The 21,480-nt window shown below is 37.5% G+C and overlaps 1 protein-coding gene across 3 annotated transcripts; it reads left to right on the forward strand.

Annotated features, from left to right (window-relative positions):
• The first annotated feature begins 15,044 nt into the window (after positions 1–15,044).
• LOC108473839 (uncharacterized) lies at positions 15,045–21,201 on the forward strand. Of its 3 annotated transcripts, none has more exons than XM_017775622.2 (12): positions 15,045–15,375; positions 15,453–16,212; positions 16,301–16,368; positions 16,755–16,837; positions 17,617–17,716; positions 18,386–18,471; positions 18,947–19,029; positions 19,330–19,457; positions 19,544–19,645; positions 19,958–20,251; positions 20,328–20,450; positions 20,614–21,201. In XM_017775622.2, exons 2-12 carry the CDS (start codon positions 15,465–15,467, stop codon positions 20,995–20,997), a joined length of 2,199 nt encoding a protein of 732 aa, XP_017631111.1. In that variant the 5' UTR covers positions 15,045–15,375; positions 15,453–15,464; the 3' UTR covers positions 20,998–21,201. The 3 variants fall into 3 exon arrangements, 2 of the variants coding, with proteins under 2 accessions (XP_017631111.1, XP_052877839.1); XM_053021879.1 differs by having other exon boundaries at positions 15,046–15,375; positions 20,328–20,386; positions 20,614–20,808; XR_008274497.1 differs by having other exon boundaries at positions 15,047–15,375; positions 20,309–20,450; positions 20,614–20,747.
• Positions 21,202–21,480: the final 279 nt, after the last annotated feature.

The following is a 21,480-nucleotide window of genomic DNA, read 5'->3' on the forward strand; positions in this document are numbered from 1 at the left end:
ACACACACCCATGTTTTTCACCTGTATGATTCCTGCACCTCATTTTCCACATACGGCCTTTCACACATTTGTATGATTTGCCTGTGTGACTACAAGTCCGCAGTTAAGGAGTTACACAGTGCACTATACGGCCTCTCACATGGCCGTGTGGCTCACACGGCTTGCACACATGTCCGTGTGGCTCACACGGCTTGTACACATGTCCATGTGGCAACCTATGTGTCGTCCACAGTCCCGTTTTGGTGAAGAAGAAACGCAAAAAAAAGGGGGTTTCGATACCCACTTGTTACCCGATGCTGTAGAAGCATCCAATTGCAAATTTCAAGCCTAAAACAAGTTCCAAACACTCAATTCAACATCACATTCACAAAACACACAAGTATCAACAATTAAGTTCCGTTAAAATTTTCTACTCACTACATGAAACGGGTGAAAGTTTACTTACCTCAAATTCCTAATACATGTTCTGTTCCTAAGTAAAATGGAAGGCGTTAGATGTCCCTTGAATCTCCCCTAGTGTATCTAAACACAATGCACAACAAGATTATCAGCTTCAAGATTTTGGAAAAAATCCCCAAATCACACAACAACGTAATATAACAAAGACAATTGACTCAATTTACCTTAAAGCACATTAGAACAAGAAATACCATTACCCGATAAAGCAATTTCACAGGGCGAACATAATAAAAAGAAAAATTTTAAGAAGAACATACTAAACAAAATAAAATAATTTTAGAAAGAATAAGGATAAAAAAATAAATAAAAAAAGTCTAAGTAACACTAGAGGGAAAGAGCATTTAAAATTTCAATATTGAAAAAAAAGTGCAAAAATGTAATCCTTGTTTCGTACGCAGAGACTTGAGCACGAAACTAGGGAATAGGCAGATGCTTAATCAGTAAACCAGCAGGCTCATTCTTGACATAAAAAGGCACTGAATTCAACTTAAACAATGAATCCTAAGTTACAGGTTCAAATAAAGAAACTAACAAATTCCAAAATTTATGTGACTCAAACCTCAGATCTCAAGTAGGCAAACATAACACACAACCACAAAAGTAGACACATATTTATCGACACAACTTAATAACAAAACTCAAATTTTGGCGCATTACAGACGGTCAAGAATATGACTAGAGAACTACCTTGCATCTCACCGCTAGTGAGGGTCATGCCTCTATTGTTGAGCTTCTTCTCCTTTATAAGGCCAATATTAACCTCATTGATCAATGGAACCGTAGTGTATGCACCCAACTTCATTGCCGTTTTTGTATTAATGTTTGCAATTCAATTAGTTAGTGAAAACTACAAATTTAGGGTTTAATTTCTTTGGTTTTTATTTGTGAAGCCATTAATAGATGCAAGACTTTGTATACATCAGGATATATGTAGGATCCTAGAAGTAAATAGAGATAAAGACATGGATGATAAAGAATTCATCAAGGATCAACCAACATAGAATGATCAAGCTCCCATTGTAACACCCCCAAACTCACCGGAACAGGGTTACAGAGTATTACCAACCATTTCAGTTCAAATATAAACATTACACAATTAAATAACATACATTTCATAAATTAATCAATCTAATGACCTAACATACTTTAACCATAATATCCAAATTAATTCAAAAACCACCATTTGAACCAAAATAAGATTATACTAATTTCAACTAAAATATATCTGTGACACCCCGAATGTGACCCTAGTCGGAGAGTGGTTTCGGGACCACGAAACCGAGTCACAAGAATAATTAAGTGTTATATTCCGTACTTATTGTATGTGGAATTGGTATGCGTAAATATTTCGTGTCTCGATTTTTATTAATTAGGTGCTAATTTATAAGAAAGGACTTAGTAGTGAACTTTGAAAGTACGATAGGGAAATAGGTGATGACTAATTAAAGCATGCATGCAAAATAATGGACTTGCATGTCAAATTCCCCTTTCTACAAGTAATGGCCGCCATGACAAAGAATATGGGTCAAACATGTCATGAAACATGTTTTGTTGGGCATTAGGGAGAAATAGTAAACAAATAAGCATGGGTAAGAAAAGAATGAAAAAAAAATGTGTGTGAGAGAGTGGCATACCCCATTGCCAGTGCAACCAAGAAGAGAGAAACAAAAAAAAAATTTGTTCATGCTTGCTCTCTCCTTTTGGCGAAAATACTAAGAGGAAGAAGGGATTTTTGCTTCATTTCCTTTGTTTAGAAGAGATCTAGAAGGTGATTTGGCTAAATTTGCATCAAGATTAAGGTATGTATGAGGTTGTGTTGGGAGTTTCATGCATGTTTTGGTTGCTAACTTGATGTGCATGTTAGCCATGGCTCAAATCTTTGGTATGCCATGGAAATGGTATTTGGCCAAAGTTGTTATAGTGATAAAGCCATTGCATGCTAAGTGTGAAGCTTGATGATGATGCATGCAATGATGGATTTTCTACTCATGAGTAAGATTTTGAGTTTTCTCTTTGTTTTATCATGATTAAAGTTAAAAGGAGCATGATTGTCATACTTGGCCATGATGCATTCTTGAGCTTGATTCATGCTTCTTGCATGTTAGTTAAAAGTTTGTGTTTTGAATGGCTATGGACACCTTGAAAATTCGCCATGCTCATATATGCATATATATGATTGCACATTATGTTTGGTTATGAACTAAGTGATGAATATATTGATTTAAAGAAGAAAATGTGGAAGAATGCTTGTGAAATTGCAAGCACAATTCGCCTAGCACACATATAAGTGCTTGATGCTATATTATAAGTTTTGGGCCACAATGTGCAAAGCATAAATTAGTAGATTGCATGCTGTTTTTGTGAGGTATTAAGTGCAAAATTGACCTCAACATGTACATGAATATTCGGCCTTGGGTAGCCTATTGAAGGCCTTAGCATTTCCTTGATGCTCAAATAAATTGTATTGAATTGCTTGATGTAGTATAAAATGTGCATGACCATTGTGTATTCAAGCTAAAGAGTGGCCATATGACCATTTAAAATCCTTGTCATATTCGCCATAAGCAAGCACAATGAGGTTTTAATAAATTGAATTTGTTTGAATTAGCTCAAGAGCTAAGAGGGCCACAATTGGACAAGGGAAGGAAAAGGTGATCGAATAGCCGAAAAAGCCGTTCGACAACATCCGAGGTAAGTCCTCAAGAAGTGACCTTACTTGAATTATGTGAGATGAAATATGGATGTGTATGATTATTGATTATGTGTGTATGAGTATTTGAATTCCACCGGGCTAAGTCCCAAGGCGAATATGCTAATGATATTAATTGTGTTTGAGCCTTAGTAACGAAAATGAAATATGTATGTCCAATGATTATTGATGTATGTGTGCATGAGAAATTGAATGATAGCGGGCTAAGCCGAAGACAATTATGCTGGAAATTATATCCGGGTTAAGACCGAAGGCAATTGTGCTAGTGGTTATATCCGGGCTAAGGCCCAAGGCATTCGTGCGAGTTATTCTATCCGGCTAAGACCAAGGCATTTGTGCACGTGATTATATCCGGTTATATTCCAAAGAATCTTGGGCTGGAGGTGAGTGTTGGTTGCTGAAATGAATTTAATTAGTACACTCGGACAGCCCAAAGGATAAGGTACGTTATATGTGCATTGGAAAGTCGGCGTGTTTGAGCAACATTCGCTCAATCGACTAATGAATTTCAGTTATTGAATTGATTGATGCTTTGCGAACTTATACAATGATGAAGTATGAAGTAAGAATGTGTATTAATGAAATGATGCATTTGGCTATGTGAATGTATTGCTGTAAATTATAGTTCATTATATTCCTTGAGACTTACTAAGCATAAAAATGCTTACCCGTTGCTTTGGCTCTTAGTTTTCTAGATTTCGCTCGAGGCAATCGGATTTGGGATCGTTGAAGTCGAAGTCATCCACACTATCAAGCCTCCATTTTGGTATAAATTTTGGTTGAACTTGAGATGGCATGTATAGGACTACCTCTTGTTTGTTAAATACGTTGTAATGTAAGTATGTATGGCCATGCGAAAATGGCTCGAAAAGGGAGCATGAACTTAGACTTATTGTGGGTTGTATGTATATATATTTGGGGTCATGATGTGGCTATGGTTTGGAAATGGGAATGTTGGTCATATGATCAGCCATTGGCATGGTTAAAATGATCATATATGAACCTATGTATGGCAAGATTAGTTGAATCATGGAGACTACCAAATAGGTAAGTCCTACCTTAAAACAGATGCTGCCAGCTGCAGTGGCGTGAATGTGAAAAATCACCATAATTCATAGGAATGGAATCAAATAGTGAATAAGCTATGTAAATGAACCTTGATGAGTCTATTTTCATATGGAAGAAACGAAACGGTCATAGGAGTTACAGGTTAAGAGATATTAAAGCTATTGTGAGACAGGGCCAGAATGGTTTCTGGGTTCCCTGTCGCAACTTTAAAATTCACTATAAATTATCCAAAAAGAATTAGGAGATATACCTTATATGTACAGATTCCATTTTGAGTCTAGTTTCATTAGAAACAAACGAAACCAGCATTAAAGCCCTGTGCAGAGAGATATTCAAGTTATACCGCGCGAAGGTCAGAGCAGTCGATCCCTGTAACTTGGGTAACTTTAACTAATAAACTGTACCAATTGGCCCGACCAAAAATCCTAGAAATAAATCCATGGATGTATATATGAGTCTAAATTCAGGAAAATTTACGAAACCAGTTTCCGAGTTTTGAAACTCGAGATATGATTTTAAAGGCGACAGTGGCGCAGTTTTCCAGCCTGACTGGAAATGTCAAATTGGTGGGCAAAAACATGTGAACTTGGTTTGTTAACCCTCGGGTCCGACACCGGCGATGGTCTCGGGTTTGGGGTGTTACAATTTTATTGGTATCGAGCCACGGTCTAGTCGATTCTAGGACTACCGTGATGTGTTTGGGGTCTAGCTATACATGCCATTAAATGATGAATCGATAGTGTGATGAATTCGACAATTTGACTTCATGTTTGTTTATAGCAATGGATCCCGATCCCAACCGAAGCGATAGTGACGATGTGGAGAGTGTGGCGCTGCTCGCGCAAGGGACAATGGCCGGACTCTCAACCTATGGCCAGCAATCCTAATGACGAGGCTAAGCAAGCCTTTTATAGTGTGATGAGCGAATGGTTTAATCAATACATTCGAACCAACACTACTGTTCCACCACCTCCATTCCCGACGAATGCAACCCCGCACCTACAATACCTCCGTGGTGACCCAATAAGGTCGGGTAAGCCCCGATCGATAGGATTCAAAACATGGGGCCACTTGAATTTAAGGCTACGGATGATGATGATGCCGAAGCGAGCTGAATTATGGTTAGATAACACTATCCGGTGTTTGATGAGCTATCCTGTACACCCGATGAGTGCTTAAAGTGTACCATCTCCTTGCTTACGCGAGTCCGCCGACTATTGGTGGAGTACTCGACTTGTGGTGCCTAGAGAGCAAGTGACTTGGGAATTCTTTCTAACCGAGTTCAAAAAAGTATATCGATCGAGATTCATCGACCAAAAGCGGAGGGAGTTCCTTGATCTTAAGCAAGGTTCTATGTCCGTTACCGACTACTGAACGGAAGTTTGTGAGGCTTAGCCAGACGCTGCGAGAATGCATTTCGTCCGAAGCTATTATGTGCAAACGCTTCGAGGATGGGCTGAATGATGATATAAGGATGTTTGTTGGCATTCTCGAGATACGAGAGTTCGTAGTACTTGTTGAGCGAGCTTGTAAAGTCAAGAGCTTAGAAAGGAGAAACAAAAAGCGATGTGGGGATTGGAGAATTCGAAGAGGTCCTCGGAAAGTCTCTTCAACAAGCATCGAAGAGATTTCGAGATGATGCGAGCCGGTCTAGAGGCGTTTGGGATTTTCTAGACGAGGACGCGATCGACCCCTGTGACCACACGAGTCACCTCGATTGCTGGTGGCGGAAATGATCGTAGAGAGGACGGAGTGTCCACATTGTGGCAAATGGCATTCGGGAGCTGTTGGTTTCGTGATCGCTCTGCTATAAGTGTGGATCGGCCGACCATTTTATGAAGGATTGCCCGAGGATGCATGAGCAGAATGCAAGTCGAGTGCAAACCCGGTGCTACCATTTGCTCGAGGTAGGCCACCTAGAAATATGGGCAATGTCGTTGGCGGTCGAGAGGATCTAGAGATGCTACCATCGATCCGAGGCTCGTGCTCTGCTAGGACTTATGCCATACGCGCACGCGAGGATCTTGCCTCTCCGGATGTTATTACCGGTACTTTCACTCTTTTCAATACAAATGTAATTGCTTTGATTGACCACGGTTCTACTCATTCTTATATATGTGAAACCTTAGCATCCAAAGAAGACTTTGCCCATTGAGTCTCTCGAGTTTGTAATTCGGTGTCAAACCCCTTGGGTCATTACGTGCTTGTTAACAAAGTGTGCAAGAAAAGTCCCTAGTGTTCCGAGGTTCTTGTTTTCCGCGGACTTAATGCTTTTGCCATTCGATGAGTTCGATGTTATTCTTGGTTTGGATTGGTTGACCATGCACGATGCGGTTGTAAATTGCAAGAGCAAGACTATCGATTTGAGGTCTTGCGAATAATGAAATAATTCGGGTTGAGTCCACGGACTTAAAGGGGTTGTCACCGTAATATCGCGATGTTGGCCCGAAATATGTAAGAAAAGGGTGCGGCGTACCTTGCGTCGTACTCGATGACAAGGAATCGAGAAGAAACCGAATCGTGCCCGTGGTTTGTGAATACCGGATGTTTTCCTCGAAGAATTGCGGGTTTACCACTGTTCGAGAAATAGAATTTGGCATCGAATTGGTACCGGTACCACCCCAATTTCGATAGCTCCGTATCGTATGGCACCAACGGAATTGAAGGAGTTGAAAACTTCGGTTGCAAGAATTGGTGGATAGAGGTTTTGCTCTTGCGAGTTTTTCGCCTTGGGGTGCACGGTGTTGTTCGTGAAGAAGAAGGATGGAACCATGCGACTATGCATCGACTATCGTCAGCTTAACAAAGCGACGATAAAGAACAAATATCCGTTGCCACGTATTGATGACTTGTTCGATCAACTGAAGGGAGCCTCGGTGTTCTCGAAAATAGATTTGAGATCGGGCTACTATCAATTGCGAATCCGAGATTCAGACGTGCCCAAGACTGCCTTCAGAATGAGATATGGTCACTATGAGTTCCTGGTGATGCCGTTTGGGCTCACTAATGCCCCTGCGGTATTTATGGATTTAATGAATCGAATCTTTAGACCATATTTGGATCGATTCGTAGTCGTGTTCATTGATGACATCTTGGTCTATTCAAGAAATGAGACCGAACATGCTGAACACTGCGGTTAGTCTTGCAAATTTTACGGGACAAGCAATTATATGCTAAGTTCAAGAAGTGTGAGTTACGGTTAAGAGAGTAAGCTTCTTGGGTCATGTGGTATCTGCATTGGGTATTCGAGTCGACCCGAATAAAATTTCAGCCATACTAAATTGGAAGCCTCCGAGAAATATTACTGAGGTTCAAAGCTTTTTGGGGCTTGCCGGTTACTACCGACGATTTGTAAAAGGCTTCTCAACGATAGCCACGCCGATGACGAAGCTACTCCAAAAGGATGTTAAGTTCGAATGGACGGAGAAATGCCAAAAAAGCTTCGATCAACTGAAAACTTATTTGACCGAAGCCCCAATTCTAGTGCAACCCGAGTCCGCAAGGAGTTTGTCATCTATAGCGACGCCTCTCTACTTGGGTTAGGTTGCGTATTAATGCAAGAAGGTCGAGTTGTGGCCTATCGTCGAGGCAATTAAAGCCACATAAGAAAAATTATCCGACTCATGATCTCGAATTGGCCGCCATCGTATTCGCCTTAAAGATTTGGCGACATTACTTATTTGGTGAAAGGTGCCATGTATACTCGGATCACAAAAGTCTCAAGTATTTGATGACCCAACGAGACTTAAATCTGCGACAAAGACGTTGGCTCGAGCTGTTAAAGGATTATGAGTGATCATTGACTATCACCCGGGAAAGGCGAATGTAGTTGCGGATGCCTTGAGTCGTAAATCGTTATTCACTTTACGAGCGATGAATGTGCACTTGTCTATCCGATCCGACAAAGTGTTAGTGGCTGAAATGAAAGCCAAACCATTATTGACACACCAAATTCGAGAAGCTCGAAAAGTCGATGACGAGTTGGTTGCAAAGCGGCCGCGTGTGTTCGAACAAGGACTCGGAGTTTCAAATCGGCGATGACGATTGTTTGAGGTTCAAAAGTCGTCTGTGTCCCAAAGAATTGAAACTCATTTCGATAATTCGAATGAAGCCCATTGTAGCCGAATGGCAATCCACCGGGAGTACGAAGATGTACAATGATTTGAAACGTCGATTTTGGTGGCATGGTATGAAGCGAGACATCTCCGACTTTGTTTCAAGATGTTTAATATGTCAACAAGTGAAAGCGGAACATCGGTGCCTTGAGGATTACTTGACCAATCACGATACCCGAGTGGAAATGGGATCGAGTCACAATGGACTTTGTATCCGGACCGCCATTGTCGACAAGTAAGAAGGATGCGGTTTGGGTCGTGGTAGATCGATTGACTAAGTCGGCCCACTTTGTCCCCGTCGCACGGATTTTTCAATGGACAAATTAGCGGAATTGTACGTTTCTCAGTTGTGAAATTACACGGGTGCCTATTTCTATCGTGTCGGATAGAGATCCGAGATTTACCTCGCGGTTTTGGAAAAAGTTGCAAGAAGCTTTGGGTACCAAGTTGCATTTCAAAGACCGCCTTTCACCCCCAAACCGATGGTCAATCCGGCGGGTAATTCGAGATACTTGAAGATATGTTAAGATGTTGCGTCCTCGAGTTTAGTGGTTCATGGGAGCGGTATTTGCCGTTGATTGAATTCGCTTACAACAACGACTTTCAATCGAGTATTAAGATGGCACCTACGAGGCTTTGTACGGCGTAAATGCCGTACACCATTGTTTTGGACCGAGCTTGGTGAAAGCAAGATTTTCGGGTGGATTTGATTAGGGATGCGAATGTAAAGTGAAAGTAATCCGTGAAAGTTTGAAGATAGCCTTCGATCGTCGAGAAGTCGTGCGCGGATATGAAGCGTAAGGATATCGAGTATCGTGGGTGATAAAGTGTTCCTCAAGGTATCGCCTTGGAAAAAATACTCGAGTTCGTAGTAAGGGCAAGTTGAGCCCGAGGTTCATTGGGCCATATGAGATATCGAGCGAGTCGGTCCGGTGGCATATCGTTTGATTTTGCCCCGAACTCAAAAGGTTCACGATGTCTTCCACGTTTCGATGCTTGACGTTATAGATCCGATCCATCGCACGTGATTAGTCCATCGAAATTGAAATTCAAGCTAATATGAGTTATGAGGAAGAACCAATTCGTATCCTATCACGAGAAGTGAAAGAGTTGAAACAAGCGGGTTCCGCTAGTGAAAGTGTTATGGCTCAAGCACGGGATAGAAGAAGCTACTTGGGAGACCGAGAACTCTATGAGAGAGCGATATCCGAACCTATTTACGGTAAGCTTTTCGGGGCGAAAACCTCTTGAGTGGGGAGAGTTGTGACACCCGAATGTGACCCTAGTCGGAGAGTGGTTTGGGACCACGAAACCGAGTCACAAGAATAATTAAGTGTTATATTCCGTACTTATTGTATGTGGAATTGGTATGCGTAAATATTTCGTGTCTCGATTTTTATTAATTAGGTGCTAATTTATAAGAAAGGACTTAGTAGTGAACTTTGAAAGTACGATAGGAAATAGGTGATGACTAATTAAAGCATGCATGCAAAATAATGGACTTGCATGTCAAATTCCCCTTTCTACAAGTAATGGCCGGCCATGACAAAGAAATATGGGTCAAACATGTCATGAAACATGTTTTGTTGGGCATTAGGGAGAAATAGTAAACAAATAAGCATGGGTAAGAAAAGAATGAAAAAAAAATGTGTGTGAGAGAGTGGCATACCCCATTGCCGTGCAACCAAGAAGAGAGAAACAAAAAAAAATTTGTTCATGCTTGCTCTCTCCTTTTGGCCGAAAATACTAAGAGGAAGAAGGATTTTTGCTTCATTTCCTTTGTTTAGAAGAGATCTAGAAGGTGATTTGGCTAAATTTGCATCAAGATTAAGGTATGTATGAGGTTGTGTTGGGAGTTTCATGCATGTTTTGGTTGCTAACTTGATGTGCATGTTAGCCATGGCTCAAATCTTTGGTATGCCATGGAAATGGTATTTGGCCAAAGTTGTTATAGTGATAAAGCCATTGCATGCTAAGTGTGAAGCTTGATGATGATGCATGCAATGATGGATTTTCTACTCATGAGTAAGATTTTGAGTTTTCTCTTTGTTTTATCATGATTAAAGTTAAAAAGGAGCATGATTGTCATACTTGGCCATGATGCATTCTTGAGCTTGATTCATGCTTCTTGCATGTTAGTTAAAAGTTTGTGTTTTGAATGGCTATGGACACCTTGAAAATTCGGCCATGCTCATATATGCATATATATGATTGCACATTATGTTTGGTTATGAACTAAGTGATGAATATATTGATTTAAAGAAGAAAATGTGGAAGAATGCTTGTGAAATTGCAAGCACAATTCGGCCTAGCACACATATAAGTGCTTGATGCTATATTATAAGTTTTGGGCCACAATGTGCAAAGCATAAATTAGTAGATTGCATGCTGTTTTGTGAGGTATTAAGTGCAAAATTGACCTCAACATGTACATGAATATTCGGCCTTGGGTAGCCTATTGAAGGCCTTAGCATTTCCTTGATGCTCAAATAAATTGTATTGAATTGCTTGATGTAGTATAAAATGTGCATGACCATTGTGTATTCAAGCTAAAGAGTGGCCATATGACCATTTAAAATCCTTGTCATATTCGGCCATAAGCAAGCACAATGAGGTTTTAATAAATTGAATTTGTTTGAATTAGCTCAAGAGCTAAGAGGGCCACAATTGGACAAGGGAAGGAAAAGGTGATCGAATAGCGAAAAAGCCGTTCGACAACATCCGAGGTAAGTCCTCAAGAAGTGACCTTACTTGAATTATGTGAGATGAAATATGGATGTGTATGATTATTGATTATGTGTGTATGAGTATTTGAATTCCACCGGGCTAAGTCCCAAGGCGAATATGCTAATGATATTAATTGTGTTTGAGCCTTAGTAACGAAAATGAAATATGTATGTCCAATGATTATTGATGTATGTGTGCATGAGAAATTGAATGATATCCGGGCTAAGCCGAAGACAATTATGCTGGAAATTATATCCGGGTTAAGACCAAGGCAATTGTGCTAGTGGTTATATCCGGGCTAAGGCCGAAGGCATTCGTATGAGTTATTCTATCCGGGCTAAGACCGAAGGCATTTGTGCACGTGATTATATCCGGTTATATTCGAAGAATCTTGGGCTGGAGGTGAGTGTTGGTTGCTGAAATGAATTTAATTAGTACACTCGGACAGCCCAAAGGATAAGGTACGTTATATGTGCATTGGAAAGTCGACGTGTTTGAGCAACATTCGCTCAATCGACTAATGAATTTCAGTTATTGAATTGATTGATGCTTTGCGAACTTATACAATGATGAAGTATGAAGTAAGAATGTGTATTAATGAAATGATGCATTTGGCTATGTGAATGTATTGCTGTAAATTATAGTTCATTATATTCCTTGAGACTTACTAAGCATAAAAATGCTTACCCGTTGCTTTGGCTCTTAGTTTTCTAGATTTCGCTCGAGGCAATCGGATTTGGGATCGTTGAAGTCGAAGTCATCCACACTATCAAGCCTCCATTTTGGTATAAATTTTGGTTGAACTTGAGATGGCATGTATAGGACTACCTCTTGTTTGTTAAATACGTTGTAATGTAAGTATGTATGGCCATGCGAAAATGGCTCGAAAAGGGAGCATGAACTTAGACTTATTGTGGGTTGTATGTATATATATTTGGGGTCATGATGTGGCTATGGTTTGGAAATGGGAATGTTGGTCATATGATCAGCCATTGGCATGGTTAAAATGATCATATATGAACCTATGTATGGCAAGATTAGTTGAATCATGGAGACTACCAAATAGGTAAGTCCTACCTTAAAACAGATGCTGCCAGCTGCAGTGGCGTGAATGTGAAAAATCACCATAATTCATAGGAATGGAATCAAATAGTGAATAAGCTATGTAAATGAACCTTGATGAGTCTATTTTCATATGGAAGAAACGAAACGGTCATAGGAGTTACAGGTTAAGAGATATTAAAGCTATTGTGAGACAGGGCCAGAATGGTTTCTGGGTTCCCTGTCGCAACTTTAAAAATTCACTATAAATTATCCAAAAGAATTAGGAGATATACCTTATATGTACAGATTCAATTTTGAGTCTAGTTTCATTAGAAACAAACGACACCAGCATTAAAGCCCTGTGCAGAGAGATATTCAAGTTATACCGCGCGAAGGTCAGAGCAGTCGATCCCTGTAACTTGGGTAACTTTAACTAATAAACTGTACCAATTGGCCCGACCAAAATCCTAGAAATAAATCCATGGATGTATATATGAGTCTAAATTCAGGAAAATTTACGAAACCAGTTTCCGAGTTTTGAAACTCGAGATATGATTTTAAGGCGACAGTGACGCAGTTTTCCAGCCTGACTGGAAATGTCAAATTGGTGGGCAAAAACATGTGAACTTGGTTTGTTAACCCTCGGGTCCGACACCGGCGATGGTCTCGGGTTTGGGGTGTTACAATATCATTTAATAGCTATAACCCAAAACATATTTATATAAGTACCAATATTAACTTATACTTCATTTACAAACATTATCCAAAATGACAAGTATAACATCCTAGATACATGCCATTTACCAAAAAGAAATGTACATCACCACTTTGAGTTCGGGATCGGCTCTGGATGCTGATTCAAAGATCTGACTTTACCTAACCTGCTCACGGAAACAAATCGTACGTTGAGTATAAACTCAGTGGTATTTCTATAATTCGAATACGTATTAAGCAAAAATTTATATTATTTATATATATATATTCACACAAACATAATCATTCAAACAATTAATCAATTTCTTATACATATCATTCATAAAACTTTCAATTATCATCTCTTCTATATCAATATCATAATTGCTATTCAATAACTTTTCATAATAAGATACTCAATTCAATTTCAATATTAATATCCTTTTCATGAATCCATGATTCATGCAATGCATTTCAATTGCATATTTCATTTCCTTTTTCATTCCAATCCAATTCAATATCATTCAATACCATTCAATAATAATCAATTCTTCAATACATTTGTACATCCCTATTAACATGACTTGGACTTGGACGGATACGCGGATCCAACCAAAACACACCAGTACGGCACTCAGTGCCTCATTGGCCATGCCGAAGTGAATCGATACCTAGTACCTCATCGGATTTAATCTGAAGCAATAATACGACACATAGTGTCTCATTGGAATTATCCGAAGCAATATTACGACAGATATAGTGCCTCATCGACTCGAGGTCGAAGTATCCCTGAACACTTCTAATCCTATGGTATGCCAACTATATCTGACTCAACCCAATATAGTTAATAGGGTATTCAATTCATTTCTCAATTCATAGTAATTATACATTTCAATATCAATTTCACAATAGTCACAAATCATCGTAGTCTCAATTCAGTATCAATATAATAACAAATAATACTCAATTCAATTCCATTTTATTCAATTCAACACCACAATTATCCAATATTCAAATTCATATTAATCACAAATTCACATACATTCAATTCAATATCAAAACACTAATACTTACCTTAATATCTTTTCATACACATATAATCAAAATTCAACAATTAATAATTAAATTCGGATTATAGAAATACAAACCGTATTTTTTTGAGTCACTCGTTGTTGACTTTCTCTTTTCCCTTTTTAGCCAATGTTTCCGGTTCAACGTTAGCTATTAAGCTTTAAACCTTGAAACCTCTATTTCCCATTTCTTTCTTTCTTTTCTTTCTTCTCCCTGTTTTTGGTTTGGCTATTCTATTTCTTTTCTAACTTTGTTTCTTTATTTCTTTATTTAATTTATGTTTTATTAGATTATATTATATTAACTTAATAATTATTTCTTAAATTAAAAGTAAATACATATATTTATTACAAATGTATATGTATATTATTTAATACATATGTATTTTATTTTTACCACACACTTAGCACTTATGGCTTAATTGCTAATTTAGTCCCTCATCTTTTCTTTATTCTACAATTAAACTTTCACGCTTTATTCAATTTAATCCTTACACTAAATTAACCTTAATTCAAGCTAATTTGCCTAGCCAAAACCTAATTAACCTCACAATTAACTTCGTAAATATTTTTAATAAATATTTATGAACCCGTTTTACTAGAACAATGACTCGAAAATGCACTTTTCTAATAATTGTAAATTTCAAGTCTTACACCCATGGTAATAATAATTTCAAAATTACAATGCTTTCAATTCTATTGATATATGTGTTTTGTTGATTGTTATTGCAACCAGTTCGACATGAACTTGATTCAAGTGAAGTAATTGATATCTCAAAACTGGATACTGACAAGTCTTCAGTAATTAACCTTCAGGCTGCTTAAATAACAAGAACTGTGTTTTTTAAATGAACTTTGATGAGGATGAAGATTTTTGAAGAATGAAGATCTTCATTTTGGTGGCCTTTGATAGAAGCTCTCGACAATGGTGGATAGAGTTATAAAAGGAAGAAAAATAATAAGAAAAAAATTTAAAAATATATATTTAAATTATGTGATAATAACAACGTCACCATTTGATGGGCCAGCTATGTATTTGTCCAACACTTAATGGCTGCTAATGGAAAGTGACCAAATTGTTATTAATTGATAACGCCTGTGACCTACTTGTTAGAATTGAAACATTGATGACCAAGACGTAAACTTAAACAAAGATATAGGATTATTTTTGTAGTTTAACCTAAATATAATATAGGGTACAAGGTTTTTTTTTGCCACCAGAGTACAGCGTTTAGTAACCCTACATTTTTGTTCATTTATTTTGAACCGTCTTTCCTCTTTCTTCTATCATCTTCCTCCTACCATCGTCCCTCTTCTCTGTCTCGTCTCCGTAAATCAGTTTTGTTTTCTTCTCTTCTCATCTCAGTTTGCATTCACCGCCGTGTCCGCTAGTTTATGCTGGATCTGACCCGTATCCTGTGTCGGAATCCGTGTCGGGTAGTGTCGACACAGGTCCTGTACCCCAGATTGCCGAGTCCTGGTAACGAAGGTGAGAACAATTAGGAAAAAAATTGTAGGACAACTAAGGTCACTCTCTGTTATATGATGTTAATTCTATGATTACAGAAATCACTGAGGATGAAGAGAAAAGCAGGTAATTTAAAGTCGAAAAAGGGGAACAAAATAAAGAATTCACGAATGCAGCTTGTTAAAGAAAATGATATTGTTCAACGAGTTAGTGAATTGAAGTCTGAGGAAGATCATGATGCTAATGAATCTAAGATAGCTAAAGCGAAGAAGGATTTGAAAAGAACATCGAAAACCAAGTTCGAGGAGTATCTTGAAATGGAGATGCCAAATTCGGACATGCTTGCACAAGAGGACTTGGAATTGGAGAAGAAACTTGCTAAGAAACTCAAGGTGAAGGGTGGTAAATTAAGGGGAGATGATGATGGGCTTAATATTTTATTTGAAGGATTTTCTGATGAGGAAGCTGTGAACCATTCTTTAAGTAAGAAACGAAAAAAGAAAAAGTCAGTGCAGCAGGCTATCAAAGATGATATTGGAGATGACTCAACTAATGAAGCTTCCGAAGGGGAGGAGTATTCAGAGACAACAGTGGAAGAAATTCCTGTGAAGGCACCTTCACAAAAGAGGCGTAAGAAGAGGAAGTCTTTGCTGCAAGGACAAGAAAGTGACATTGTGGGTGAAACTGCCCTTTCTGTTACCCCGCATTCTGAATGCCACAATGCAGAGGTAGCGTCAGGTGAAATTTCAACTAAGGCTCTTGGAATGGAGAGCAGCGGGAAATATGTTGCTCCTCACTTGAGATCCCAGACAAAGAATGAATCAGAGGAGCAGACTCGAATGCGCAGACGTGTACGAGGTATGGATATTCACTTTTAATGAACTTTAGTAAGTTCACTTCTCGTTTTTGGAATTTGACATGCCACTTATTTTTCTCTATGTTCCAGGTCTTCTTAATAGGCTTTCTGAATCTAACGTGGAATCAATTACAGGAGAAATGGCCACAATTTTTCGTGTATGCTGCTATGCTGTCTATAGCTTTTTGTTTCAATAGACTTCATATCAAGCCTTCTGAATCTTACTGCAATTGATTTAAGCTATATATGCACTCTCACTCTGAGTAAATATAATTGGTTGTTATATTAATCTTTTCTAGCATAAGTGCATAAAACTGGTACAGTTGTTTCCAACTAGGTTAATACAGGGGCTGTGGTTTTACTGAAACTGCATTTACGAGTTTGTTGGTTAATTTTAGGAAGTTAATATAATACCAAAACAACTTCCATTCTTGTGATAGGTTTTCAAAGAAATTAGCATGCGGTTGCCTATGCAGTATCCTCTGCTTTTACATTTGGAAATTAAAAGGTATAATGTTAACTATATAATTTTACTCTTTGACAGTCTGTTAGTCGCAGTGTTAGCTCCCAGATTATCAGTGAGGAGGTCTTGGCATCTTGTTACAATGGTCCACGTGGCAATGAACAGTTAAGAGCAATCTTGCCTATCTCTTTATTTGTATAATTCTCCATTATAAGTAAAAAAAGTCCTTTCTTTTTTTTTTTTTTTTTTTTTTTCTCCTAAAAGGTCTCCTTCCTCTTTAATTCTGTCATCTTTCCTTTAAAGTACCTAATTTTTCAGTTTATATGTATGCTATGTATGGGAATTTTGTTTAATGTGCCTATACTTATTGCCATTGATTGTTAATTTGCACTTGACATTGTACTATGACAAGTAAAGTAAATTTTAATTCTTATGAATTTTTGCTTACTAAACATGATGTAATTGTTATTCTAATATTCAATTTGATATTTGTTAATCAGAGGAAGAAACAGTTGAAATATTAATAATGGAAGGTAAATCACTATTGTTTATTTTTAATTTGTCGTTATTTTTGGTTAGAATAGCTATAATGGAAGTCAGATGAATAATAATTATTGTTGCTATCTTTCCACAATATATATAGCCAAAATAGTAGCTACACAGCTGTGGAAAGCATATTTATAGTGTGATTTGAAGCTCCACTTTCTCATTCCAGCAATACATTCTTCATGTGGTAATAACTGTATTCCTTATCAAGCACAAGTGATTTACCTTCTAGATGCAATACTTGTGATCCTTATTAGAGTACATTAGCAGAATATCATGTTTGTTGCATACTACCATTAGTCGGGTTAGCTAGGATTTTATTGTCGTACTTGTTTTCATTTTTCTTCTCCTTGCAGCAGTTGTATATGTAGTTAATGTTGTTTGTTTCTTTGTAAAGGCATGCTGCAGTTTTTGCAGCTTTCATTGCTGGCATGGCTTCTTTAGTTGGCGTGGATTTCAGCGCAAAACTTATGGCTTTACTTGCCAAGATTTTTGAGGTAAGTACTTCCACATTAAGTAGTAATTTTGTTTAACTTCACATTAAGTAGTAATTTTGTTTAACTTACTTTCATTGTAATTTATACTTGTTTATCAAGCATTACTATGTATGTATAATATATATGATTGGTACTTTGGACCTTCTAGAGTATTTGATATTGAACAGAAATAAGTTAATTATAGCATTAAGGTACTTAAGACTTTATTTTGTTACTGTTGTATTTGTGGGGCCAATCTATCTAGTATCTTATAAATCTAGGGTTATGTTTGGTTTTATACTTTCATATTAGGGTTAGTATCTTCGTGTGGTTCCTTTATGCTAGTAGGTTTTGTTTTGAAGTCTAGTTTAGCAATCTTCTTTTAAGGGTCTCAAGTATTTTCTTTGCAATATTAATACTTCATTAGAATGCTGATAAACTTGACTTAAAAAACCAAACATAATAGGATAAATAAAACCACGCTAAGATGCTAGACTCTAATATAATTGAAAAATTCCAAACATAACCCTAGACCTATAAGATGCTACAATTTGCCTATAAACACAAGCAGAGTGACAAAATGAAATCATAAGTAAGCTATAATCCCACGGTTAGCATATTTGTGTTCTACATCACTATCCTGGTTGCACTGCTGCATTTTTAAATGTTTAACTTGTTTTTCCTTTTCAGGAAGAGTATCTCAAAGAAGACAATCTTTCGTTGAGAAATCTCACTCTTTTGCTGTCTTATCTCTGCATTTTTGGAGTTTGCTCGTGGTAGGTGCTCTCAGCAAATCTTTTTTTTTTTTTCATTAGGATACTCTTAATGAAAGCATTTCCAAGGCAAGAAGTGAATAGGTTCATGGTTAAGAGCATTTCTTTAATGCTCTATTCTCTATCATGATGCCACTGTGGTCAGATGCATAGGATGCAAGCCATCATGGCCGCCAGAAAGCATTATTATAGTCCTATGTAGAATGATATTGGATGTTGTTATCATGCTTCACAATTTTCTGATTCATGAAATTACCTACTATATTTTCATACCTTTATGACTGCTCTGTCATGGCAATAGAAGCGATTCTTCACCCAATTTGCATTTCTACCATCTTTGATACTTGCTGCTTCATGGTCATTACATTATTGTTCTAGAGCTGGCTGCAGGAATCTAACTTAGCATACATTTAAGTATGCCTTTTGATGTATTAAAAACACTATTCTCATAGCGGTATTTCTGATGATTGCTTCCCAGTGACTTAATATACGATTTTCTGATCATGTTGAGCAAGCGGTTGACAGAGATTGATGTTTCTACCATCCTGACAGTTTTGCAATGTAAGGCTTTGCAAGTCCCTTTTCTTTTATTCTTTCTTTAATTATAAAACTTGATTGTTAAGAAGTATTTATCGAGATCAGAATGCTTAAGCTTTAAACATGCCATACCCATTAGTTTTCCTGTTTATTTGTTGACATGTATTATCCTTTCCATTTCGTTCTTTTGCAAGTTTTAGGGTGCATAAAGCAATCCTTTTATGGTATTTGATGATAGCATAATGTTGATGCTTGTGTAGATAGAAATTGCCCAGATGCTGGACAAGCAAGCTTTTTCTAACATTAATTTTCATTAAATGATAGGCTGTGGGATGAAAATAAGGGCCGATGATCCTGTTGCCATGAAGAACTTTATTCTTTGTGTTCAAAATAGGGTGAATGAGTTAAAGGCTTTGTCTGGAGATGGTGAGGCTAAAATAAACGGCAAGAGAGTAAGATTTTTTAATTTTCTTTTAGATCTAGTATGCTACTTTTTCTTTTTATTTTGCAAAATCTTATTGTACTGTTACTTTTGCAGATGGAATTCATGCTTGAAACGATATGTGATATAAAAAATAACAAGAAAAAGCCCAAGGAGGATACAGTGCAACACACTCAGATAAAGAAATGGCTACAGAAGGTATTGCTTCTTTTATTTTGACATCGAATTAGACTTGTTTCAAGTGTATCTTCAATCAGACCATTAGTTTGGTTATTGTGGGCTATAAACAATGATAATATATAGGATCTTATATTTCTTTATCTCCGTTCTTAAGATGGTTCTTAAAGTTGTTAATAGGTTTCATTTGTGCACTTCTGACAATGATAGTATATAGGATCTTATATTTCTTTAGTTATTGCCAGCTATAAACAATGATAATATATAGGATCTTATATTTCTTTATCTCCCTTTTTTGTTCACGTATTGTTCCATGGTCCCTGATATTTTCAGTTAAGGGTTGAGGATATTTTAATTAGAGGGCTTAAATGGAGCAAGCTGCTTGATCCTGACAAAAAGGGCCAATGGTGGTTACCAGGGGATATTGCCTCTGCTACAGATAATGTCGAAGAGGTTGCCAACAGCATTGACAAAGAGGCTGTTGAAGCTCAGAAAATGCTGGAGCTTGCTGCCGCACAGAGGATGAATACAGATGCCCGGAGGGCAATCTTTTGTGTAATAATGAGTGGGGAAGACTATATCGATGCATTTGAGAAGCTTTTACGGTTGGATTTGCCTGGAAAGCAGGTAGGCTGCTGTTCTTCAGATTGAGAAGAAATGCTTATTTTTTTGTCTATTCAATAGTTAACTCGAACATCTACAGGACCGAGATATTATGCGGGTTCTCGTGGAATGTTGCTTGCAAGAGAAGGTTTTTAACAGGTACTACACTGTTCTTGCCGCGAAGTTGTGTGAGCATGAAAAAAACCACAAGTTTACCTTACAGGTAGTCTTCTCTTTTCCAATTGTGGATTAAATGTAAGGAATGCACAAGATCAACCTAGCGAAGATATTAGGAATGCCTACCGTTTTTCTTGTGTAGTGTGCATACGAAATGAACTTTTTTGCGATGCTAGTATCTGACGTTTTAATTTTGATATGTCCCACAGTATTGTCTCTGGGATCACTTCAAAGAGTTGGATTCAATGCCACTTTTAAGGTCGATGCACCTAGCGAAATTCATGGCTGAAATGGTTGCGTCTTTTACTCTTTCCCTTGCTGTCCTGAAAACAGTTGAGTGGAGTGATCCCCAGATGCTAAGCCCAAAAAAGATCATGCATTTCCGAATGTTTTTCGAGGCCATATTCGAGTATCCTGATAAGGTTATATGGAACATGTTCACCCGTATAGCTGTCACCCCCGAGCTTGAAACTCTTCGACAAGGTATGGAGTTCTTCATCAAGGAGTATGTCTTGAAAACTAACAAGAAAGTAAATGATAAATTTAAGCTTGCAAAGAAAGCCCTTAATAACACCGAGGGAGTTTTAATGTGAGCATTAATTTTTGAGTTTTAGTTTTGAATCGCAATGTTCAATTTTTTAGAGAAAATTTTGACCAGGTTTTGCAGTGTTTAGGGGAACTCAGCATTTGGATGAGGTGTATAATCTTTATTTTTTTTCCTACCTTTTTAACAATTTATCAAAAACTTGCCTTGTGTTCTACTTATATTTCAAAATGTATATAAATCAATTAAAGCACGAGTAATCCCGAAGCATCACGGAATCAAATAGAAATTTTTGTAATTAAATACTGGGAAAGTATTTCTAAGATTGTTCTTACATTGCAATTACGATCTTACTAGCTAAACAAATACCAATCTATTAGAATCTAGGATTATTATGGCAATCAAATCATGTATTATCATAAAATTGACCTATAAATTCTGTAAGCAATCTAACCTAAATGACCCTCTTTTCTTACTGAAGAATTTAACGGTTGATTGTTTGGCTAGTAGAACATGAGCTTGATGCTTAAAC

This window comes from Gossypium arboreum, chromosome 11, assembly GCF_025698485.1.
Source record: "Gossypium arboreum isolate Shixiya-1 chromosome 11, ASM2569848v2, whole genome shotgun sequence".
NCBI classification, from domain to species: Eukaryota; Viridiplantae; Streptophyta; class Magnoliopsida; order Malvales; family Malvaceae; genus Gossypium; species Gossypium arboreum.

Coding starts and splice junctions, on each gene's coding strand:
- LOC108473839 (XM_017775622.2), top strand. CDS start 15,465: ATGAAGAGAAAAGCAGGTAATTTAAAGTCGAAAAAGGGGAACAAAATA. Junction 16,838..17,616: donor GGTCCACGTGGCAATGAACA/GTTAAGAGCAAT, acceptor TTCTTTGTAAAG/GCATGCTGCAGTTTTTGCAG. Junction 20,252..20,327: donor TGGATTTGCCTGGAAAGCAG/GTAGGCTGCTGT, acceptor GAACATCTACAG/GACCGAGATATTATGCGGGT.